Source organism: Pholcus phalangioides, unplaced genomic scaffold (assembly GCF_987345545.1).
Source record: "Pholcus phalangioides strain wild (caught in Gottingen) unplaced genomic scaffold, Ppha-v1.0 ptg000004l_1, whole genome shotgun sequence".
Classification (NCBI taxonomy): domain Eukaryota; kingdom Metazoa; phylum Arthropoda; class Arachnida; order Araneae; family Pholcidae; genus Pholcus; species Pholcus phalangioides.
Window position 1 is genome coordinate 47739503 of NW_028301597.1, and position 26461 is coordinate 47765963.

At 31.3% G+C, this 26461-nt stretch overlaps 1 protein-coding gene across 4 annotated transcripts in view; it reads right to left on the reverse strand.

The window, feature by feature from the left end:
• LOC149087743 (neuropathy target esterase sws-like) overlaps positions 1-26461 on the reverse strand; it is a 63377-nt gene that overhangs the window by 22736 nt on the left and 14180 nt on the right. For all 4 annotated transcript variants that reach the window (XM_089231633.1, XM_089231629.1, XM_089231632.1 and 1 more), the window contains exons 8-26: positions 25278-25339; positions 23929-24076; positions 22563-22692; positions 21247-21371; positions 20355-20510; positions 18444-18596; positions 18138-18271; positions 17652-17783; positions 15021-15144; positions 12028-12077; positions 11849-11912; positions 9987-10053; positions 7404-7535; positions 7177-7240; positions 5191-5359; positions 4849-5031; positions 1958-2076; positions 1680-1836; positions 330-393 (exon numbers count right to left, since the gene is read on the reverse strand). In XM_089231633.1, coding sequence (XP_089087759.1) covers positions 330-393; positions 1680-1836; positions 1958-2076; positions 4849-5031; positions 5191-5359; positions 7177-7240; positions 7404-7535; positions 9987-10053; positions 11849-11912; positions 12028-12077; positions 15021-15144; positions 17652-17783; positions 18138-18271; positions 18444-18596; positions 20355-20510; positions 21247-21371; positions 22563-22692; positions 23929-24076; positions 25278-25339 — 2233 coding nt within the window. The remainder of the gene's footprint in view (positions 1-329; positions 394-1679; positions 1837-1957; positions 2077-4848; positions 5032-5190; positions 5360-7176; positions 7241-7403; positions 7536-9986; positions 10054-11848; positions 11913-12027; positions 12078-15020; positions 15145-17651; positions 17784-18137; positions 18272-18443; positions 18597-20354; positions 20511-21246; positions 21372-22562; positions 22693-23928; positions 24077-25277; positions 25340-26461) is intronic.

Here is a 26461-nt window from a genome sequence, read left to right on the forward strand (position 1 = left end):
ACCTACAGTAAGAAAAAGCAACCCACACATTTGTGCATGCAGGGTCTGAAAGGGTTATCTTAAGATTATCTCTGGAAAGCAGAAAAAATAAAATGAGATAACTTGATGAAAAAAACGCTTCTGTCCATTTGGTCATGTGCGGAAATTTTTTTCAGCTATCATTCATCCAGCTGGAGATCAGATTGACCTGAAAAGTAACAATTTATGCATTTTGAAAGGATACAATTCATTGATGCTGAATTTAATTTTTTTTTTCTGTATGCTGCATTGTTGTGTGAATCTCATCAAAATTCACATATTTTATTCAAAAATAGATGCAAAATAAATACCTGTGAACATGGCAGTAGCAGGGTATGTTAGATCTAGAATTTGGCGCCAATATGAATTCATTTTCTGCAAAATAAATTGTGTCGTTATTATTGAGAAAAATACAATAATTAAAACAATTAAGAAGAAAAACTTTCTCATTTGTACATCATATCTATTAAAAACAAATAAACAGATAAACTGTGAAACTAAACACACTGAGAAACTTTTCAAAATTTTTGGTGTACCCTGAGATTTCACAGCACACAGCTTCTGATATGGCATGTTTAGCAGATATCTGTATTTAGTACCGATAGTTTATATTTTGAAAGTCCCGTCTTTAAGTTATTTTTGAAAAATAAGAGAAATATCCGTATTTTCTGAAGCATCACATACATAAATTGATTTGAAGTGAAAGAAAACTTCAATTGTAATTTAAATTATGAAATTGTAAGACAAAGCCAAACAAGAGGCAGTACTATCAGTCACACCAAGTTATGCCATAGTTCTTATTCTTGGTCCTGAATCAGCAACCATTTCTGACGTGATTTTGCTTTTTAGTGATAATGATAGGTAACGTAAGCTTCCACCGGTTGCAAAATAAAAAGTGCATTGTAAAACTAGTTTGTGATGTGAATGTATGACAGACGACGCATTGCACTCAACAAACAGTAATTGTTACATCATGATAAATGGCTGGATATAGAACTCTACTTCAATCAAATGTGGTCAGCCATAGGTGTCCGTACCTTTCATGTTGAAACTACTGTAATTCTACATATAGCCCTATTCCTATAAAGGTAGAATTCAAGAAAAGCTTATTGGTGAGTAATTTTAAAAGTTCATAAGCTTTTCTGGCATATAAACTTCAGCGATATGTTTTTGACAACCATTGACTGATTCTATGAATGATAAATAAAATAATCTAATGTAAAACTAATAAAAAAAATTGCTGGTACATATAAAATCTAGATTCCAAATGCCTTCTAGAATGCAGATTCCAAATGCTTTCTAGAATGCAGATTCCAAATGCTTTCTAGAATGCAGATTCCAAATGCTTTCTAGAATGCAGATTCCAAATGCTTTCTAGAATCTGAATTCCAAATGCTTTCTAGAATCTGAATTCCAAATGCTTTCTAGAATCTGAATTCCAAATGCTTTCTAGAATCTGAATTCCAAATGCTTTTTTAGAACGTGGATTTCAAATGCTTTTGAGAATCTATATTCCAAATGCTCTATTTAGATTCCACAATCCTGACTTCTTTTTCTTTCTTTATTATTATTCACTTCACTATTGTCATTTTTTTTTTTAATGTTCAGCTGAAATAATTTAATTTTAAATTCTATGAGATAAATATTAAAATAAAACTTACAAAAGACCATTCTCTTGCTTTTTGAGTGAATGTTGTCAAATTATTTTCTTGGCACCATAAAGCTCCCATAAGTGCACCTATGCTCACTCCGCCGACCATATCTATAGGAATTCCAGCTTCTTTCAATGCTCTGATCATCCCAACATGTGCTGCACCTCTGAAAAAATATGTAAGCGTAAGATCACTAATTGGATGAAACTACAGAAAATGAACGAGCACAGAAAATAAAAGTTGTCCAAAACATTGTAAAACCTGCCTTTAAAGAGTATATACCTCACCTTGCACCCCCACCTCCTAAAACAAGTCCGAATGATGTTCCAGTCAAAAAACGGGCCAATCTTGCAAAGTCAGAATGAATATTTGGAGGGCTCTCAAACATTTTACCATACATTGCAGTCTGAAAATGAATTTTAAAAATAATTAAAATAACAATTTATCAAACTACTGTTTTTCAGTATTACCTCATAATACATAATTTTCTGTTAAAAATACAGTACCCCATAATTGTGGGTTACTTAGCACCAATGCAAGAAGTCTGTCCAGCTGAAATTGGGGTCTAGAAAAAGGATGCTTCACAAAATACAAATTAATGAAACCATAAATTTGGCATTTAATTTGTCTTGTGATAAATTAACGAAATTATTTCGCTTTCTACAAAATTACTGACCCTTTTCACAAAAATAAAGAAATTTTTTTACAAAAACCAGACCATGCAAAAATATCTGCACAGACCCATGAATGCTGAAAAGATTCAACATTATCTAGCAATTATTCTAATGAGTATTTCCAAACAAGTATGGTTTTGCCCATCGGGAGACGTTATTGGTCAACTCATGTATTTGAGCTACTGATACAGCTATCATTTCAAATATCATTTGCTAAACATATTTGTGCTGCTCAATTTCAGCAGGAAATTTTGTCAAGAAAAAGTCAAATATTTTCAGCCACAAATGACAAATGTATCGGTAACTCAAATACATGAGTTGACCGATAACGTCTCCTGTCAGGTAGAATTGAAACTGTTTGGAAATATTCATTAGAATACCCGTTATGTAAAATTGAATCCTTTTTTCAGCACTGATGCAAAGTAGCCACGGATTACAGCAACTATACTACCCATATTTAAAGATGTACAATTATTTTTTCGTCTCTCACCATTTTGGTGAAAATGTCCATTTTTCTAATTCTTCTAAATAAAAAAAAAAAATCTAATTTCATTATTCTAACATGGCAGTCTGTCTGGCAGCGATAACATGCAGTTTTTTAATCAATATCGCTCTGGTCACTCAGTTGAGATATTATACATGGAAAAAAAATTGAAAATTCTGATTAGTTTCAGTGTAAATTACATTTTGCTCACTGGATAATCTCATTTTATATATTTTTTCCCCTTCAAAGCGTCAGAACATATAATTTCAGGTAATCAAAAATTTGTAACATTTCCTGCACGTCTGGCAATTAGATTCGGATTCCAATTATCTTCCAGCACTTTTGCTTGGTCTTGATACATTTAACAGGCACAATAAACAGTCATCACATTCTCAGACATGCCAACTTTTGGAATCTAGAAATCAGAAGATTCTCTCGAGGGAGGAGGGTCCTCTGCAGACCCAATCAAAAAAATTTTGTGATCATTTTTTATCAATTGATAAAAAGTGCCCCAGTCCAGCAGGTCCTGGGTAACCCCTGAACATGGGCACTGGAACCTAGGGGCTGAGGTCATTTGAGCCCCCAAAATAAATTTTGTATGGGGACTGAGCCCCCCCCCCCCCATAATTTCTGAAAACAATGCAATGCACCTTCTCTATCCTGCTTACGTGCTTGAGTTCCATAGATACGGGACAACTAGAACTTTCAGCATTGCCAATATTTTTTCAAGTCTGTGCCCCTGCCCCTGAGCAGAATACAATCATCGTGAATGCTGTCAGTGATAAATAATCTTGAATATATGAACTCTCAAAAGCAGCTGCATATTTTCTTTTTGAAGATATTTGATCAGATAAAACAAAAAAAAACTTCAATGTACAAGGCTGCTGACGAAAAAAGCTCTGGTGATATCACACATAATGTAGTGTACAATCAATCTAGATCTAACATACCCTGCTACTGCCATGTTCACAGGTATTTATTTTGCATCTATTTTTGAATAAAATATGTGAATTTTGATGAGATTCACACAACAATGCAGCATACAGAAAAAAAAAAATTAAATTCAGCATCAATGAATTGTATCCTTTCAAAATGCATAAATTGTTACTTTTCAGGTCAATCTGATCTCCAGCTGGATGAATGATAGCTGAAAAAAATTATTGTGGTTGTCGCGTAGTTGTTAATAGAATACAATAATAATAATCCCTTGATGAATGGTTGCCGATAAATGCTAAGTAAACAAAGTCAAGCAGTTGCCAGTTTGCTTAAATGCGGTCACCAAGATTTTTTTCGATGGCTGCTTGATGGAAGAGGCGTCTTCAGCCGAGTAAGTAGGTTCTGCTATAGCCACTGGATATAGCTGGATATATCCCTATTCCAATTGCCTTAAGCTCCGCAAATTATGGCTGCCCTCTACAGGTGTTTTCTGCAACTGCGACCATAGTCATTGATGTCACTACATCGTGAAAGCTCTGGAAAAACCTAAGAGAAATTGAAAAAAATTTTCTTCCAAATCTAATTTTCTACTGAAAGTCGAAGGAAGGGCAAAAAATCTGGAGTCTTCAGCCCAAATCCAGAGTCTCCAGCCTAAATCCAGAGAGTTGGCAGGACTGTATTTAGTGGAGAATGACTGTCTTAACAACAACTTCTAATGTGATAGGAGATTTATTGTTAGCTAAAATATATTAATGCTGTGAGAAGTCTGCTGAGACTGGAAAGCAATATTGCTATACAGATAATTGTTGTTGTAAAAGGTATCATTATATAGGAGTTTCTCTGTATATGAATGATTCTGCACTCAAGATATCTCATGATTTTACTATCAGATCTTGTGGCACTCTAAATAAGTGTGTCCAATCAGTCAATAATCACCAAGTGTATTTTGTTCCTTTATTTAATGCTTGCTAAACTGATTAAAAAACAATAAGTTTACATGCTTTTCTATTTAAGGCAATCATAATTCACAATTATTGACTTACAATATAACATACAATTATATGGCTTGTCTAACTAAACTCACCAGTCTTGACTGTGACCTCTTTGTAAACATTCTTTTCGGGCACCGTATGTGATAATGAGATGAACACCATGATCTCATATTCAACCATGCTACAGTGTTTCTGGGTTTTATGCCATCATCTCTGTGAAGTAGAACTAGCTCTTTTTGTGTTCGAACAGCAAACTTTTCCAATTCATTTTCTACCTGCAACAGTATGCTATTAATTCTGGTTGAAATGTTTTAGTTCGAATTTATATAAATTCTGTAACTTAAAAACACTACAGCTTCAAAAAAAGATAATAAAATAACATTAAAAAACAACCCTTTCTAAAACATATTAAGATAAGTTAATTCATAACTCACTCTGCCAACAGATGGTGGTTCATCAACAAGTGCGACTAGAATAATGCAATCTGCTTGACGAATACATCTTTGAGTCCATGTAGTAAAATGTGGATCGCATTGATAGAGAACTATTTTATGTTGATCTTCTTGCTGAGCCAACCAATTGCAAAGTCTGTACTCATTAGCACTAAATTCACACAAAATTAATTTCAATATATCAAAAATATTTTGAATAAATTCAATTTATATCAATAAGACAAGTTTACACAATAACACTGAACAACAATGAAATTGCAGCCTACATGAAAATATACAATATTACAAATGACTTTGACCTGCTGAATATAAATATGACCATCAAAAAGTTATATGGCTCTTGTTTATGAGATGTTACCCTGTTAACAGTTAAAAGGTGCTTTATGAGGGTTATTGTATAATGAAAAAGTGGTAAAGACCATAGGACAACATTACCAGGGATTCCATATATTTTTGGTTGTATTTCTATGTATTTGTATTGCATTTCTATGTATTTGTATTGCATTTCTATGTATTTGTATTGCATTTCTATGTATTTGTATTGCATTTCTATGTATTTGTATTGCATTTCTATGTATTTGTATTGCATTTCTATGTATTTGTATTGCATTTCTATGTATTTGTATTGCATTTCTATGTATTTGTATTGCATTTCTATGTATTTGTGTTGTGTTTTTATGTATGTTAATGTTATGCCTCTTGGTGAAGTTATTGAGTTTCTGTATATTTGAGTGGTTTTTCTGTACATATATTTTGTTTTTTACATTCTTATGTTGTGTTTCAATGTATTGTTTTGCTCTCCGACATGTCCATCTCTTTGGGAAAAAGTGCAAACCATCCCAAGATAGTCTCTCTGGGCGGTCAGCGGTCATGTCCGTCTGTACTGTATTGTGTTGCTATACAGGCTGTTTCAAATCATTTGTACAGCAGATATCTGTGCAACCATTGACTTTTGATACATACATTCAGTTACAAAGTTTTTAAATGATGTGCAGTTACTTTTAAAATTCTAAAATTTGTTTGAAGGGCTGCATACGTAAAAAAATAAAGAAATTAACTTTTTATACAGTCCTTATGTGCTCAAAACCCATTTAGAAAGTTGTTGCCCTGTCTTTCATGTGGTAAAAAAAATAAAATAAAAAATACTCCAGATTTATAGGTGTAATATTCACAGAAATATTTGAGTTAAAAAATCAGAGGAAAGTTGGGAAAGAACGGAATGAACAGATGAAAAATTTATGCTGTTCTTTCCTAACAACTCAAATATTTCAGCAAATATTGCACTTAGAAACATGGAATTTTTTTGTTGGCCTCAAAAAGACAAAGCAACAACTTTCTAATTGGGTTTTTGAATACATAGCAACTGTGCAAAAAATTGATTTCTTTATTTTGTCACGCATATGACCACTCAAACAAATTTTAAGATTTTAAGTAACTGCACGACATTTGAAAATTTTTTGTTATTAGAAGTATGCTTCTAAAGTCAATGGTTACAAAGATATCTGCTGTGCACACAGTTTGGGACACCCTGTATATGTATTAAATGTGCAATTTCAGAGAAAACCGTAGTCAATCTGGGGTCTCTTTTCTATGGTCAAATTTGTATTCAGCACACTGAATTACATAAGAAATTATCATTTTTGTTTCAGACCCAGAATCTTTTTCAAACTTTGTTGTTCAGTGTAACTAATAATTCATAAGTGTTTGAATTTAATTAATCAAGCAAATTAAAGCTGGTGTTTTCAGAGAGACTATATCTGAAATTAAACTGGTATTTTACAAAATGAATGTTATACACAATCTGATACTGAGTGAGACAAAATAAATAACAATGCACATAATTTTAATGAGATTTTAAACAGTTTAAATGTGCATTTATCTCAATATTGTTGATGAATATTAATTTATAAAAATATATGTTAGTATTTTTCAACCTTCTGAATAATTGAAATAATCTGCAGCATGTACCTAGTTAATGCCGTTAGTCCAAGTGATTTCTTTATGAAATCTGATGTAAGTCGAAGAGTAGGACCTATAAATATAAAATTGTGAATGTAAAATACTTGGAGATAATAAACAATAATTATATTTGAAATCGATCATTACATCTGAAATGATTGATTCAAGAATCCATTATCTAGAATAATAATTAGTCAAACATATGTGGCACAATGCGAATTGAAATTCATACCCACCGATTGCAGTCAATGCATGGTATAGTTCCATAGTGAAAGCAAAAAGAGGAACATTATCAGTGACTGGTAAAATTGCTACTGTTGCGAAATTGGAACCAGATGGTCTAGAATCCATTGTAACAGCTTTTTCACCTAGAAAAGTGAAAAGAAAAGATTTAAATATGAGCAACAGAAATACATTTTACTGATTAAAATTAGTTATCATGCTTGGAATTTTCGAAGCTAAAGTTAAAGACTACTAAGAATAGGGGGGTGGCAAATTTTGTATTTATTTGTGCCAATATCAAGGCCACAAATTTAATCCTACATAAATACAAATAGTATAGATAGCTTCTCAATTTATCCCACTATGTTTATCGTACTTCTTTTTAAAAGTGTCAACTGTGTTTTTCTTCATAGCTCAAGCATAGGCAGAGATAGACTTGGAAGTCTGGGGGGGGCACGATCATTATTGCTGGGGGTGGGGCATGATGATGATGATGTCAATTCATATATACATATATCATAGCTGCCAACTTTTGAAAATGAAAATTCGGGAGATTTTCGCGCAAACCCGTATTTTATGCTAAAACCACTCCCTAATAAATACAATAGGGATTTTTCCAAATAAAATAGGGATTTCCCAAACATAAAAGTTAAAGCGTAGGGAATAAAATCCCTACTCAAAAACTGAAGTCAAATTAAAATAGGGATTTTCCAAACATAAAAGTTAAAGCATAGGGAATAAAATCCCTACTCAAAAACTGAAGTCAAATTAAAATAGGGATTATACACACATGGAAGATTTTATTCCCATTACCCTTGGGAATAAAATTCCTACGCAAAAAACAAGTGAAATTGGAGGCCAAAACTTCAATGATGTAAAAATAAATATTGTGTTCAATCAGAAACGCTGTGAACAAACATTCTGCGCGAATGACCCCAAAATCATCAGAAGATGAAGGAAAAAAAGCGTCAATTTTTAAAGACACTGACTAAGACACTTGCTTGATTTTTTTTTTTCCATTTCACGAGTGATGATGGCAGACTTTCCATGACCGATGTTTATGTCCGTAACACAACTTGTACAAAAAGGAAAAGTCGGCCCTCTTCTGGAATGTTTGATGAAAGGAAATTCATCATAATAAGTATCTTTAAAATTATTTAAATATGTTTTTGCTTATCAGTATTCATGCTTTGTTATATCGCACGTACGCAACTTCAACAAAAGAAATTTTGACCATATACGCGTCACTATAATCTTCAATTATTATCCAGGACTATTGGCTGCTAAGCCATTTCCCTGCACGATAAGACAAACAACTTTCTTGTTACCATCAGAAGGTTTGTAAAACTTCCTTAAAAAGGGAATTTCCCATTTACGACGTGTGACGGCATTTCGAAAGGGAAAAAGAAAGAGGCTCCATGCAGGGCCGTCTCTATTCCCTATTCTAGAATAGAGACGGCCTTGGCTTCATGCCCCACAAGAAATTTCTTAGGGATTGTTTTCATAAGCGGGGATTTTTTTTAATGAAGTAGGGAATGTTTAGGGAAAATTAGGGATTTTTGTGATTTTCGTAAAAATTTGTGAGATTTAAGAACTTTTCGGGAGGTCGAGCGATGAAGCTAAAATTCGGGAGATTCCCGAAAAATTCGGGAGACTTGGCAGCTATGTAAATGGCTTAATCTGAAAATTGCCAATGTTTCATTGAGTTTATCTGTGACTTATATTATGGATGTAAGAATCGCGGGGGCATAGCTGAAACGAATTCGCTACACATGACCCTCATTTTTTAAAAAGAAAATAGAAGGCTAGGGGTTTCTTATTTGAAAAGATCTCTTTGCGTTCTTTTTAAGTCATTATTTGACTTTTGTGTAGCTTAGTTCACCCCAGCCTAAAGTACACTACTCGGTTGGGAAATTCATAGCTATGGACAAAATATAGACTTGGTTGAAGGGCTACAAAAAGAAGAGCCACAAAAACACTAGTTGGCAAGCAGTGCTTGAGCTATGAAGAGAGGCTTGATCCAGTTTTCATCATAGGAGTGCGAGTTTCAGAGGAACACGATAGACATTTAAAAATTTTTCAATTGATTGATAAGATGAATTATGAGTTAATACTACATCAATCCAGTGCTTTGGCAATGGGACACTAATATCTGTAAGTTAAAGAACAACTTTGGTTGTGAGGTTGCTGAGAATTCCCCCCCCCCCCCCCCCAAGAGGTTTGTAAATACATAGAATAGCTTCTGTTATCACAAATTCCCCACAATAGAAATGTTTAAAAGCAAATATGACATACATTATGGGGAATATTGAGAAGCTATCTGCACTCAGATGGTGACAATCATATTTTTATGGGCAGCATATTTCCTTTTTAAATTTTTTATTTTTTTGGAAAACTTTGAATTGCTGATTAAAATGTCAACCATATTCAATTATGGACATGTTCTTTAAATACTTTTTCCTATTCAGCTACCTTATTGGGCAATTTCTCTGTTGTGACATGTTTTTGTAAACAGTTAACTCTAATATGCATGTTTGTATATGAACTAAAAAAATGTTTTGTGCTTGATGTAAATATGTTAAGACTTGGATACATACTTGGAAGCCTTTTCTGAAGTGATCCCAGAATACGATGACCAAGTAGGTGAATGAACCGAGTAACTACCTAATAATGAAAATATGAATCATGTGATTCTAAGAGAAACAAAAATATATAGAATTTCAAGAAAGATTCAGTTTCTTGGATGGTAATATTAAAAAATTTCAATTGGGCTAAAAAATATTCAATTAGTTTAGGAAAATCTTTTTTTATTTGGTATTGTGCTAACAAATTTTTATAAATTTTATTAAAAATGTTAATCATTATTATTATGAAAAAAAAAATCAAACAGTGACATTCACATGAGCATACAGTTGAAATTTTCCCATTCGAGTTTTCAATATGATTATTTTTCATCTGACCAACTTATTTAATGATAATTTATCTATTTATATCAACTATTTTGATTGAATGAACCATTTTTTAGCAACAGCAATTCAGTTCAACTATTTCAAAAATATTTAACTTCATATATGGCACATTGAATTTTCCCAAATAAGATTCACAGTTAGGAAAATGCTGTATTTTTTTTGGTCAATTTTCACTGCTTCAAAAGCCTAGGTCCTCCTACATGTGTGAGTGAATATCTGAACAAAAAAAATGTCAAAAAAAAAAAAGGAAAAATGGGAATTAAAGAAAACTCCAGATTTAATAATAATTTTGACTGATTGAAAATTATAATTTGGGATTTATTAAAAATTCAATATTGATGGAAAAATTGAAGTCATAATCAGAAAGTAAAGCAATCAAAAACTGATGAATAAAACAATTGAAAACTAATGAGAAATAGTTCCAGAATGAAAATTCAGAATTTATGAAAGGCAATTTCAAAATGTATGAAAGTTTCCAATACTTTGGGGGGTTACTGTTTCATTCAGGGCCCCTGGGGCAGACACAGGGATCACAACAGTGGCATCAAAGCAGTGGGTGCTTAAGCACCCACAGTATTTTGTAATATAGAAAACAGATGGCAGAACTAGCAAGAAGATGGAAGTATGTCATAATCCTGAAATGTGTGTAACTCTTGTCAACATTTTCAAGATGGGAAGTGGGGTGTGTCCAGTCTTTAAAGCATGTGCCCGAGTGGCATGGTGGTGAGATACTCGTCTACCATCGTGAAGGTTGTTGTCTGGGTCCCGGGTTCGAACCCAAGGGAGGATATAGATAAGATATTTTCCCTAACGAACTCAAGGCGACCACCGATAGACAGCACTTTCACTTCCAACCCATCTCACTATGGCAGTAAATTGCAATATAGCGATATGGCCAGAGTTGGTGTTTGGTGAAGTAGTAGTCTTTAAAGCACTAGCAAGAACATCAAATGTACATAACTCTGGACAGCATGAATACTTCAGAGTAACACACAACGTATTCCTGTTATGGATTCGTTAGAAATTCTGCAGAGAATGTGTATGAGGTGCCTGTACAGTTTAGTAGTATTTTTTAACACAATTTTGAGCATGCCCCCCAGAATTTATTCAGAAATCCCCTGTACAATAATATGTCAACCTGCATTTACATCATCTCTTGCCCTAAAAATATTATGCTAGTACCTGTGAATAAACTAAATAAAGTTTTTAAGTAATAAATCTAGTTTTCCTTATTTTTATCTTTAAAATTCTACCTTGTCTTATATGCGAGATCTTTCCATATGGGTTGAGTAAATACAGTATTACTGTTTATATTTGCAGCAGTTTCGAGCAGAAAAAAATTTGTTCAGTAGATCTAAGACTGGTTATTATTATTATACAGGTTTTAAAAATATTCAAAAGAGAAAAAGGAGGATCTAATAATAAACAACATTAAATTAAAATTTTTACTTTTTTAGTTTTTTTTTTACAGTGCTATGAAAAAACATTACCTCAGGATATTTGATTTTTATTGCATTCAAAAGACCTTCAGGAAGCTTTGCTAACTCCGAATTCCTAATGAAAATTAAAACATACATTCTTCAATTGTGCAGACAACATATAAAAGAAATGCTATCATGCACAATGAAAAATCATAAAGTACAAAAATTCTAATCAGGGAAAAAAATACCTGACAGCCATGACTGTAGTTGATCTGGGAGTATTGGTAAGGACTTCCACCTAGAACAAACATCAAATACAAATGCTAACATGAAAAATATTTGCTCACATTTTATTTTTAATTATACAGGGTGGATGCTGTCGGCCACCCAATAATTGCACGTGATTCTTTGTCAAAAACTAATATGGAAAAATAATTTCAGTTTTTTGATTTGACCAATAATTAGGGAGCTATAATGCTTTAAAAACTGATTACATTACTTCATAATCCTACCAAATTCACAGAACATACACCAAACTTATAACTTGGCATTTTTGAAGGTGATGATAATTCTGTTCGCCCTAAGACAAATCAAGAAAGCATTTTTCCCTTGTGTGCGTGTGTACACATTTCAAATTTTTATGCAGTTGTTATACACAAATACAAAAATGTTTTTTCATTGATCAACATCTGTGTTCATTCAATGCCTTATTTAAATGAATTAATTACCATTAACAACTTTGAGTTTTTAAAGTTCCAATTTAGAAATTTTGTAAGATTTACATGTCCCATCATGGCTTTTGATTATAATTTTGCAACACAATTAATTTGATTAATACAAGAAGCTTGTTGAACGAAATCGGTCACAGTTACAAATTGTTATGATGAAGCCTAACAAATATACGGTTAAAAATTGTTATGGCATCTCATTTATGTTTTAAGTATGGTATGAAACAATACTCAAAACCATATTTAAAAGAACAAACAGTAAAGAGACAGCTTCCATTTTGAATATTGAGAGCTAAGGGAGGGGACATGATTTTTCGAAAAAAAATATTAAGAAACAAAATATAAGAGTATTTTAATGGGATGGCAAAATTAGCAGTGCCTAGGATAGTGAGAGCTTGAAGTTCGTCTCTGCTAAGAGGAGCTCGGGTCAACCAAACCCTTCATATTTATAAGGGTTGAATGAAACTTCACCTGAAAAAATGATCAAGTTCTGAATGAATCATGCAGGCTGGAATAAGTTTCAAAGTCGTTAAAATCTTTCTTGTAGAAAGGTAAATAAATTTATTTAAATTTCAGCGTGATAAAAATTAATTGCAGTCATAGGGAAATGAAAAATCTTCATTGTAACATGTAGAATTTTGTATGAGAATGTGACTCGATGAATAATTAATGGAAAAAATCTAAAACCACTAATTATTTTAAATATGCCAATTCATAAAATAATTAGTTTGATTAAAAGTTTCTGATTGAATCGTTATTATTTTACTGTTTCCACCAGTCACTTTTCTCAAGCTATCATTTTCAAATCCTTCATTAAAGCTTTAACAATTTTGATGAAACTTTAAAATAACTCAAAAAATGTTACCGTTTTTTTACCAGCATGTGATATAATTTGAAACACCGGTAAAAAAAAAAGATCATGAAGTGAACACTCTATACACGGTATGCACATACCCTCAAAAGATTTGACTTAGAAATTAGACTCCAAAATTACCACATTTTGGCAAAAAAGTGTTGTTTTTGAGAAATAATTTAGAGATAAATATAATAATTTTAATTAATAAATCTCATTTAGCTAGCACTTTACAAATACTGTGATAAATTTGTCAATATCGTGGGTGAATTTATTACATAATAACAAAGGTTATAACATCTTTCAAATGCCTACGTGGTTATTAACAAGGTTATAACATCTTTCCACATGAAGAGGAAAGCGTCAATCGTGAAAAGAAGACTATTGAACTTGGCTTTCTAACGAGATAGAATATCTCAGTCCATTTTCAAGAGGTGGCAATCCACTGCTGGGGGAGGATCATAAAATGGAAAACTTTTCTATATTAGTTTCCATAAGGCATCACAAAAGTAATTGTTGGGCGATCGATATTATCCACTCTATACATTTTCACATTCATTTGAGCCAGCAAACTTATTATATTACAAGATTTTATTCAACTTATTTTATAATTATAAAAATTTACTTTGAAGAAATTAAAAAATAAGAGACAAAAAATGATGAAAAAACTTATGTTCATGGGGGGACCGTAAAATAAATTAATTTGTCAAAGAGAAACCAAAGTAGAGCTTAATATAAAGCTATGATCAATTAGAGATAGCATGAAAAAACCAGAAGATCTAAAATATCTATCTGTGTGAGGAGAGGGCTGAAAAATTTTTGGTAAAATGGATTTAATATACAGCAAGACATCAGTGTAACAATATTCTGTGGATAGAGAAAAAAAAATTGTAGAGGGATTATCGTTATATCGACAGGCAACATTATCATCATGTGCCATTAAATTTGTACTGCAACTGGCACTTTTTCTAAATATAAGTGTTGTTACCATCACTAAAAATGTGCTTTTGGGTATTTATTCACTGAAAACATTTTAATCGATTAATTGATAAACAAAATTCAGTTGGATGTGTTATCCTTGTAAAGAGGTGTATCGCACAAAAAAAGTAGTGATACTGAAAACTTCGTAAACCCTTTCCATGATCAGGCAGTACCAAAAACAATATTATAAGATGTCCTAAAATATGTGGCAAGTTTAAAAATATATTGATAGATATTGAAAAAAAATATCATTGCGTAGGGATTTATCGTTATATTGAGTATCATTGTAGCAAGGGCTTTACTGTATTATTGTTGCCTAAAGCATCATTTTAAATTAATTTTTGTCTCATATCAAATACTTCAGCTGTAAGTAAGGAGTGCCTATATGTATATATTGAAACACCTGCTGTTAAAAAAATGAAATTAAATTAGTGGAAAACATTATTTTCAATGGTCTTCTGATAAAAATACGGAATTTTAAAATACTACAAAATGTATTGTGATATCTGTCATACTAAATCATAGTAAAGCAAAATATCAAACATCAATGATTTTTCAAACCTTAACTCAGTTGTTAGAGTTGGATGATATATATATATATATATCTGATTATTGTTATAGCATTACATAGACAAAAATTAATAATGGATATACATAATAAATCTATGTCATAACTTACTATTCCCACTAGGTCACCTCTACCATATTCACCAATAAGTTCCTTCTTGCCATCAGAACGTTTGAGCACTGATCTTAATCGCCCGCTTAGTAAGATGTATGTGCAGTCAGAAATATCATCTTGACTATATGTGCAGAATATGAAAAAAACTTTATTAAAAAAAAAACTTGCATTAACAAACGTATTCTTTATGAATTGTCTCAATTTCAGTTGTTTAAGCAAAATTGAGCATATTTTCCAGCTACAGCATTATTCAACAAAAAACTCTAAAAAATATTTGTGAATTCACTAAGTATTACGTTGTCATATCAATTGACTAAACGTTGTCAAGAATTGACTAAAAAATATATAACATCAGTCTCTGTATAGTATATAACAGCAGTTCTCAACTGGTGCTCCGTGTGCACTCCCCAGGGGCTCCCCGGCCACTAAAGAAAAAATAAAAAACCCCAAGTTCATAAAAAAATAATTTGTAAACATTTTTAAACAAAAAAAAATAAATCAGTAACTAGGATGAATAAATAAAAAATAGGTCTAAGGGGCTCCGCTCTAGAAATTGAATATCTAAAAGGACTCAGTGAGCCAAAAAGGTTGAGAACTACTGATATATAATCTCATATATCATATATAATAATTCTATATCAATCTCATATCTAGTTGCTGATAATCTACAAAAAGAGTATTTTGTAAATATATTTTTTTTAATTTTCAGAACCAATTCGGAATATTTGAGACACAATTCCACTGATTGGCAGCTGAACATAATTTTCCTACATAATTTTATGACTAAAAACCATAATTTATTTCTTAAAACTAATAACGATAGAACCTCAAATAGATACAACTTCTTGTATATAACTCCAAAAACAAACAAATACCTTGTTCAAAAAAGTATAAATTACCTAGGACCAACTATTTGTAACAAATTCGGAAAAAAATTATCAGACCTTAGAATAAATAAACATCTCAAGAAAGAAATCTTCACATTCTCAAACTCTATAACGAATTTTGAAAGGTTTATTGAAAATATAAATAGGTAACCAAGGAAAAATTTGAAATATCTATAATAATAAAAAAAAAAAAAATGAATGAAATGAAATAAATATAAATGGAGCGTGCCGTTTATTATATATAACATTTATTAAGCTCTAGGACGGACCAAATGGGTCCCTAAGAGCTGTATAGTGTATGTTTTGTTTTTTGTTCTGTTGTCTTTATTTTATTTTGTATATTTGTGTCCATGTATTTATGTGTGCTGTTTTGAATTATTAATAAAAAAAAACAAAAAAAAAAACCATTATTGTATGAAATTATTGTTTTTAACCTTTTAACCCTTTCAGACCCTGGTGTCACAAATGGCTGCTTCTCCTCATTGTGAAACTTTTTCTTTTGACCACAGGGAGTTACTTCTGATTTAAAGGATTGTGTAAGTTTTGAGTTTGAAATATGATGAATATGAATTTTAAGGGGTTTCGTCATAGGGCAGCACTTGAAGTTGAACTTTCAGGGGTTCTTTCAGATGTCTTCCAGGAGAAAACGTCTCAGAGAAAAGTATGATTTATTACATAAAATTTAGCAATAACATTATGGAAAAAATAGTATGTGAAAAGACACCCTGCATCATCTTGGCTGAAAAAATTTGAACAAAATGAATTATTTCTTCACAAAGAGAAATTGAAAATTTGAAATAGAATTGAAAAATCAAGGTTTGTTGACATTTATGTTTTTAATGTATTTTTTGAGTATCAAAAATGCAAAAACATTTTGAAAATTTCAAAAAATAAATGTTTGGGTCTGAAAGGGAGTTAAAGATTCTCTTTCTTTTTTTTTTTGAACAAAATTTTTAAAAAAAGAAATATAAAGAACTGTGGCACTGATTTCTACACATCAATGTGATAATTTTATATCCATCAAAATTTACTTGACATGTAAAATTTTTTTTTTAATGTTTCATTACACTAAGTAAATTTAATTACCGTAATTTTTAGCCATAAGTCAAAATCTCACAAAAACCATTGAATTTCATATTTATATCATCGTATTTATATCATACATCACACAATGTAAAGTGCATCTGTTAGTGACTTCAATGCAAAAAGTAAAAGCTCGACACAATTTGTGCTTTCAAATTTTTTGATTGGTACTTAAGTTTAATTTACAATAAACAGAATATTTATGACACATGTGACTCGTGTGACATTGTTACACTATCTCACAAGTCCTTGAAATGATCAGAGGATGAAGCAGTTTTCAGGACGTCACAGATTTATTCATAGAAAACAGCTATTTTACACGTATTTACAAGCAGACAGAACACGATCGACAAATAAGAATCTCGAACTGAGCTTAAAGTAAAAAAAACACTGACTCTCTCCCTCATCTCTTCATTGCATCATTTTTATAGATTAGTCAGACATTCAAGAAATAGAAGATTCCAGCACCACTTGTAGTTCTCGAAGAGTGGTGCTTCATGACGGGGGCAAACTTTCGCTGGAATGCTCTCGACCAATAGAATGATCTTTCTTTTTTTCCTCATGGCTTTGTTAACTTGAGGAGTCGTCAACAAATTACGTTACCAATATTTTTTGTAACAATAACACTAGTTTAAAATAATCAAGATTACACACATACCGGTAGATTGCTCTCCCAGATTCTACATTGATCCACTCCAGTGCAAAATCAATTTGACGAACAAATGGAGAGAGTCTCTTGATTACACTTTGTGCCAGATGCAAAACAGCAAGAGGTTTTGTGCGTAAAATCCTGTATTGAAAAAAAAATTATTCAAAATCTGTTACTTTTAATTTACAAATATCAAACTTCCAGCATGGAAACTACCACATGGAGGGGGGAGAATAAGAAATTCTGTATCAGACATGTATCATCTTTCTACCAATAAACTTGTAATTTCATCCATTTCCTATTTATAGTCAAATTTTTTTATTCAAAGTTGATGGGGAGGGCAAAAAAAGTATAGCAATTTTTTACTTTTACTTGGATTTTTTGGATAATTTTTTTGATTTTGTTAAAATTCCATGAAAATACCATTGCTAAATCGGTTCATATCATACCTGAGTATTAATTTAAGCACATACCAAACTGAATAGATTCACTCACTCATATGTATGCTTCTTGCTCAATATTCCCACACGACTAGGATGCCTTGTTCTTACTGTGAATAATGAAGGCTCCCCACTTAGAACAGCCAGAGCACCCATTATTTCACCACTATGTACTACAAATAGCACACTCTAAAAATGAAAATTTGAACTTTGTAGAGAATAAAACTCAGTGAAAAAAAAGGTGTTTGATGCAAAAGAATATAAAATTTCAACCTTTTCGATTAAAAAAACAATATAGAGTAAGTAACTATTTTTAAAGTACAATGATATAACCTAATGATCATTATTTATTTATGATTACCTCTTCTTTCTTGTCAATACTTTTCTGTGAAACACTCAATGAACCTGAAATGACATATAGTAATGCAACATCTTCTACAGTCTCTTCACGAATGATGTATGAATTTGTAGAGTATTCTTTGACGCACACATAATCACTGACAAAAGATTCATCCTAGAATACAAAGGGGGAAAGAATTGAAATACATAAATGTTTAATACACCCTCTTTTAATTGATAATGTTGCATTAATACATAACTTTTACTTTTCTTTATTCAAAAACAATTTAGTGACATATTTCATGAAAACAAAAAATCAGAATGATAGGTATAGATTATATTTAAATTATTTCCTTTGGAATTCCTTATGAATACCTATAGAAAAAACTACAGTGAAGCTTTCATTTAAAAATACTTTCTATAGCAATAATCGTATATACAGTGATACCTCGGATAATGATCACCTTGGCTTACAAATTTTTTGGCTAACCAAGACTTTTTTAAAAATGTTTTACTACCTCGGCTAACAAACCTTTTTATTGATATGGATGCACACACTAACATAGAACAATCATGTTGTGAGCTAAATTTTAGTGCCCCCTCCCCAATCATCATCAGAATTACTACCTCTTGAGCCCAATTAACTCATATCCACCTCAGAATCGTTTTCACAGATGTAGCTCTACTTCTCTTTCTGAAAGTTCCTGAACCATTCATGTAAAATGAAAGATTCAGCTGACAGAAAATGCACAGACAAAAAGGAGCCTGTATTTTCAAAACATGCGTTTTCAGTGCACGACTCTTGGCATCAAACTGAATAGTCTGGACATTCCAGGAACTTATCTTTTTCATCTGCATGTATGAGACACAGAAATCTGGGTTATTTCACAACACCAGAAAACAATTCAGAAATGAACTGACCAAATCACAAGCGGATGGGGTCACCTACAAAATAGACTGGGTTATTTCACAACACCAACTTTAGTCCACTAAATAGTTGTGTGTAATAAAGTAAAAGCGTGTAAAATAAAAAAGATCTTCAGTATCTCGTCTTCCTGTTGTAATTCTCACGCATCAAATTTTGAAGCAGTTCATTTTAACAGATGATAATGGTTGGTTATCTTTTTTATAGCACTCTTTGGTGTTTTAAAAAACTCATCTTTAAATTTTAGGCAGTACCTGAAATTTTTTTTTTAATTTTCCATAGAAACCTATGAAAATCATTTTTCGGCTATCAAAGATTTCAGCTAATGAACATGATTCTAGAACAAATTATTTTCATTAGCCGAGGTAAATGAAACTCATGCCACTGTAATGATAGTACTCTTTAGTTTGAAAGATTTCCTGTAGCAATAATACACATTAAATTAGATCCTTTTAGTAATGATACAACTACAATTTTCTCTGGTTCTTCAAAAATTGCTATGAAAGGGCTCCACTGTATTGCCTTTTTAAATTGATTTTTGTATGTTTTATTTCTTTAACTTGACAAGTATTTAAAATTTTTTTCTCTGCACCAAATCTTGAAGATAAAGTTTTATTGATGATGTGTCAAATATGATCACTTATTGTTGAAAATATCATTTTTTGAAGACCTGAAATTTTAGTTCAAAAGTTCCACAGAATCAACAATGAATCCATTTGTTTACATTACACAGCAAAACATGTTTGCACCCAAAAATTTTTATATTATAGCAATAAATGTAAAATGATGAATCAGAAACATAAAATTTGATTGTTTTGTGTTCAACATAGCCTGAAAAAAAAATTAAACATGATCTAATTTTAAAAACTCTTCAGGGTTAAATAAAAGTTTTGCATGAGCTACAGGATTATTTTGAATATGTTTATTATTATTTGTATTACATTCAAAAAGTAATAATTCTGAAATAGCTTTGGGAAAAATACTCCAAAACAAGAAATGATCAATTACCTCCAAACCCAGTTGATTAACGAAACCTTTGATTGCCAGAGAATGCAACTCTTCTTCAGTGAAATTTTTTGTTTGCAATATCTCTGGCATATAGAAACTTGCTCTTCTTTTCTTTGGCTTTGTAGCTTCTTGACCATCTGGAGCATTTCGAATTTCCTAAAAATAAATTTTCAATACTAAAAAACATCTGATTATTCATGTCAAGCATCAACTGAAAAGTATAATAATGTGTACATAAAAATATTTTTTGTTTTGGTATTTATTTTTTAAATTATCAACTGAGTTATTTATTTTCAGTTAATTTTTTAACATTTATTATGCATCATTATTTAATGCATGCAAACAGGGGTGTATAGCTTTCAACTGATTTGAAATGGCTGTACAAAGATATCTATAGCTGTTCAGGAACATAAAATTCATTAAAAATTAAGAAATGCTTCAGATCACCTTATTGCTGACATTGAATGAGAGAAGTTTTTGAGGAAATGATTTTACAGTCATCAATTGTTAGACAAAGCCCTTGTTTTTAGAGTCCATGCAGCAAAGACATTTCTGTACTGACTTTAAAAATAGTGTGTAACAAGATAAACAAGATTGAAAAATTTTAATGTATTGAAAATTAAATCAAAACAGATACAAGGCTTTCCCAACAATGAGGGGGACATCTTGCCTATGCCAATAATACAGTTTTTTTAATTATAAGTAGAGAAATCACCCAATACCTTCTGTCTTCTGAATCCACATATGGCTGTAAGTTTAAAGTTCACATAACAAATTTCACAATCATTGCTGTTAATTACTGCATACATATTGTCTTAATATGCAGATTTTGATATGTTTCGACCATAATTATTCTGTGCTTCACAGATTGATCATAATATTATTGTTTCACCTTTTGGCATGTCTGCAACAATGGATCATTTTCTGGTTGAGACTCAATGGAGGTTTTCATTTCAATGTCCCCATCATCCTGAGTCAAAAGGTCAACAACAGGCACTTCACAATCTCCATATTCACCTTTAGAAGAAAGTTTCTTATGTTAGTTTTACTGTCCACAAATTTTAACAGGTGCACATCTAGTTGATTGAATACAATTGCAATTATGAATAAAAAGCACAGCCAACCACCTTGTTTCCATAAGGAAAAAACTCACAAAACTGTAGCCCAAGAATTGATTATTCTTTTCTTTTATTTGCACTAGTAAATTTGCTGGAAAATAAATCTATCCAGTAGAACTTAGATCCGGATTAAAACAAGAAATTCTGGTCTAAAGTTTTTCTAGCTCTCCTATGATGTTCCCATCAGATGAATTTATGAAAACTCTTCAAAACTTTGCATTGCCTCACGCCATCACTAGTAGATTTGATAGACACATTTTATTTCTCAGACCATGGCACTACACTATAACACTATAGATATTGCACCTTGAAGGAATACGCCTCGTTTCAGATCTCTGAGAGATATTGAAGTGTTCCATAAGGATGAAATCCAGAAATTTATTAAATTATAAAAAAAAATACTGTAGATACTGACAGACAAAAACAAACTTTCTTGCTGAAGCTTTGACAGAAAATTTGGTTTACCAAAAAATAGAGCATCTTCATGCCAAAAAGAAATAAAAATGCACTATGGCAAGAAATGTGTTCCAACATTATCAAAGTCATTGGGAGTTTCTTTGTCCTTTTGACCAAGAGGGGGACATGAAGGGGAGATAAAAAAGAGGTTTTGTTGTAGCTATTGTCAAATTTTTTAAGAATGTCATTTATTGATATTATGTTATGCAGGCTCTTACGTTTCTCTTTCTACATATTTGTATAATGTGTTTTTTTAACAGTCTTTGCCATCAAGTGAATAGTATTTGTATTACTTTACTATAAGTCTTCTGCTCACTTTATTAGCAATATATATTCTGGAATAATTCATTGAGGAGATTTATTGAAGATCCATAGCATTTGTAAGCTTAACATCTCTACTATAAATACTGAAGTGTAAATAAATAATGTGCATATTAAATTCCACAAGTTTCACCTGTTGCGAGATGACATCCTTCCTCAATAGTGGCATACTCGTGACAGATTTTTAAATGAAGTGTTTTTTATAAGTTTGTTTAGCACAACCATATGCACATATTACAATGCAATGTATTTAACTGTAACACACAATAATGTCGCTTTTCATTCTCTAATGTAACAATAATTAGTGTTTTACCTGAACTAAGAAGCTGACCATCACTAGTGAATTGGCGAGAATGTGTGACTTGACTATGACGCCTTATAGACGGTCGAGATGGACTAGTCTTTGGTGATACTACGCTGACTCTTTTACTTGAGGCAGATGACTGAAATAACAGACATGAAAGGGAACCTCAAAAATTTATGTATTCCAAATATATAATAAGCAAGATAAAGTAAGATGAAAGAGCAAGTAAAGATGAATAAGAAATTGAAACTTAAAATTGTTATCAAATTGTGCCACAACATTTAACATGAATTTTTTTTTTACAACTGAATACAGGTAAATATATAATAATTATAATAAAAAAAAATAACAAAAAAGAGATTATTGTAGACACAAAATAAAGGCACAAATTAAAAAAAAGTGTTTAAAAAACTGTCATATTGAAAACACTTTTTTAATCAATCATATTTCTGAATTGCCAAATTTTTATCAATCATTCACTTGATGGCTTGCAGATTTGAGAATTTTCATTGACGAGCAGCTTAGATTTTCTGAACATTGTTCTGCAGTGGTCAAAGAAGCAAATAGAATGCTTGCTTCGATACTTAAAAAGGTATCTTCACGTTCTCCCAGAGTCATTCTTCTGCTTTTTCGAGTCTTAGTTCATCTTGGCCTAGAGTATGCCATACGGTTTTGGAGGCCCTACCTTCACATACAGAAGAATATAAACTTGGTTGAAGGGGTGCAAAGAAGAGCCACTAGAGCACTGGCAGGTATGCAAGGCTTGAGGTATGAAAAAAGACTTGATTCATTGAATGCTTTCTTTGGAACAACATAAGCGTCATGGAGATATGATTGAAGTATTTGAGATTTTCAAGGTGATCGATATTATGGATCATGAAATATTGTTATGTCATCTTTCAAATACTTTGACTTAAAGACACCAGTTTTTATTAGTTAGGTATAATTCTAGGTTGTTGTCACAGAGAGTTTTTCTAACAAGGTTGTAAATGCATGAAATAGTTTTTCTGATTTTGTGTGAATCCCCCATGATAGACACCTTCAAGATGAAATATGATAAGATGGGTGGCTGTGAGTAATCGGGAATCTATTATATTTGAAGAATGACAACTCTAATTTCTATGGGCAGATATTTTAGTTGTTTAGTTACTTTTCTGACTTATCATTTTTTGGGTAGCTGTATTTAGGCTATGACAATCATAATGTTATATATATGGGCTTTTTTCTAATACTTTTCATTTTTATTTCTCCTTTAACAATTTTACCAGCCACCTTATTGGGCAATTTGCCTGTTGTAGTTTCTAATTTTATATTTGTATTCTATCTACTGTGCAAATTGAATAGATTTTAACACTAGGCTTAAAAAAAAACTCACACTTTTTATCAACTGATTTGTAAGTCCAAGGTAGTTATGAAGAGCTGTGAATGTCACCCTTTGCAATCGAACCATGATAATTTGTGCAACACGAACCAGAGATTCCGGATTTTTCTCTAAAAGAGCTTTGAATGCTTCCACCTTGAGCCTGAAACATTAATCCAGTTAACTTAAGTGTGGGATGTCAGTAATTATATAAAAATATTTATAATGAATAGAATAAAACTCATAACATTTATGATGTTCATATAAGAAAATCTAGTAAAAAAATTAATTTATACAAAAATTGAAGAGCTATTTTCTATGGTTCAAACAAAGGGAGGATAAATTATAGGCAAAAACAATCTCTAGCTTCAAATATAATTGTTATGATGACCCTAGAGGGAGTTATATTTTATTACTCTACTGCTTGAAATTGTAAATACAGCATGCAGTTTCCATTTTATAAACACTTATACAACAAATTTATAATGGAATTCTTATCTTTTTGATCATTTACTCTATATTGAAAATTGGTTTTTTTTTAATATGTTTTACGGAAGGAAGGGAGTTTAATACAGAGACATATTAAGCAAAAACTTTTTTCCAGTTCTTTTGTTGAGGATTATAGGCAGCATTAAGCTAGCATACACATATAATAATGATACAGTAATACTAAGAAGAATGAAAATAAAATGAATTCCTCATGAACATTCCATCAATTTCGCCATTTAAACTGAATTGATTGAGAAGCCTCATACAAATTTAAAGGGCTATGACTGAAATTCATTTTTCCAATTAGCACTCAAAAACTCTAAGCATATTAAATCTTATATGAGTAAATCATTAGATGTGAAAACGATTGTTTAAATGATTAAAAAAAATCTAGTTGTAGGTTTTTGTATTTTACTGATCACATCAAAAATAATAATAAAATATATGTATATACTATATACATATATATATATATATATATATATATGTATATACTATATACATATATATATATATATATATATATATGTATATACTATATACATATATATATATATATATATGTATATACTATATACATATATATATATATATATATATATATTATTTTATAATATATTTTTCTTTATATTCTTGATGTGATCAGTATATAGAAAATATCAGATAAATACCCCCAACACACACAAACTGAAAAAAAAGTAAATTCTTGAAGAAAAATATAAATAACAGTACACTGTTATGCAATTCATATTTCAAACATAGAATAATAAAAATCATAACCTCCAGCAAAAAGCACATTTTAAAACTCAGTCTTTACATAAACAATAAAATTTCTTTTAAAGAGAAAATTTTTAAATAAAATCTATGCACATTACCTTAAAACACAACAATCCTTCAAAGCTTTAGCAGATACTGTTTTGTATGGAGCTGTATGACCCTATGAAAACAAATTCAACCTTGAAACATTGATACAGTAAAACCTGTCTTCAATGGAATCGCAAGAGACTGAGATTTCTTTTTCCACTGAACACAGATTTCCGCTTAATACAGGGTCAACTGATATAATGTGTAAAATTATGTAATTGAAAGAAAATTAAAATAAATTATATATACAATTGAAATTAATGTAAATAATTTAAATATACATAAAATAAAGTAATGTACATTATTTACTCTATAATTACTAAATATTTATAGGTTTTCACAGCATCTCACTTAAAACTTCACCCCTCACTTTTCATCTGAATTGACGATAAAAATTTACATTCTTTTTTACTCTTCTAAAATTTTCAATGAGGGTGTCAATATCTGTCATGTCAGGTTCAGTTTGTACACTGTCGTCTATATTTATGTAATCCTCAGCACCAGAGCCGTAACTAAGACATTTATGGGGGGGGGGGGTTGCTGTCTTCGAAAACTGTAAAAGTCAATGATTTTCACCCCTAAATTTTTCCTCCCAGGCAATAATTCCCATCCCCACCTCCCTCTAATTCCGGCCCTGCTCAGCACTGTGATCACGGAAAGCACACAATTTTGTGAGTCTTGCATATCATTTAAAAATCCAACCCTTACACTGATTTCTCTTGTAGAAAGCCTACTTTTCCAAAAAAAATTGTTAAAGTTTAAGAAAGCAACTGTAACACTACACACGGCTTTTTAAAATCATAGCATCAAGTACGAAAACGGATTTTGCTAATTCTAAGGGTGAGTAAAGTAGAACTAACACTGGCAAGCAAGAATTGCATAAAAAATTTTGATAGAACATTTTGTATATGAACCTTTGATATATTGGTAGTGGAACACAGTCAGCGTAGTGTTTGTGTGAAATTTTCCATTAAGAGGGCAGAATTTTCATTTCCGTTTCCGCGTTAGACTGGTTCCGTTTAATCTAGGTTTTTTAATGCGTATTTTGGCATTGAAATCATGGGAACCAAGATTTTTTTCCCGTTGAAGACAGGTTTCTGCTTAATACAGGTTCTGTTGAAGAAAAATTTTACTGTATTTGAATAGGCTTTAATTTCATTCAAATGGTAAAAAAAAAAATGTACATAAACTACTG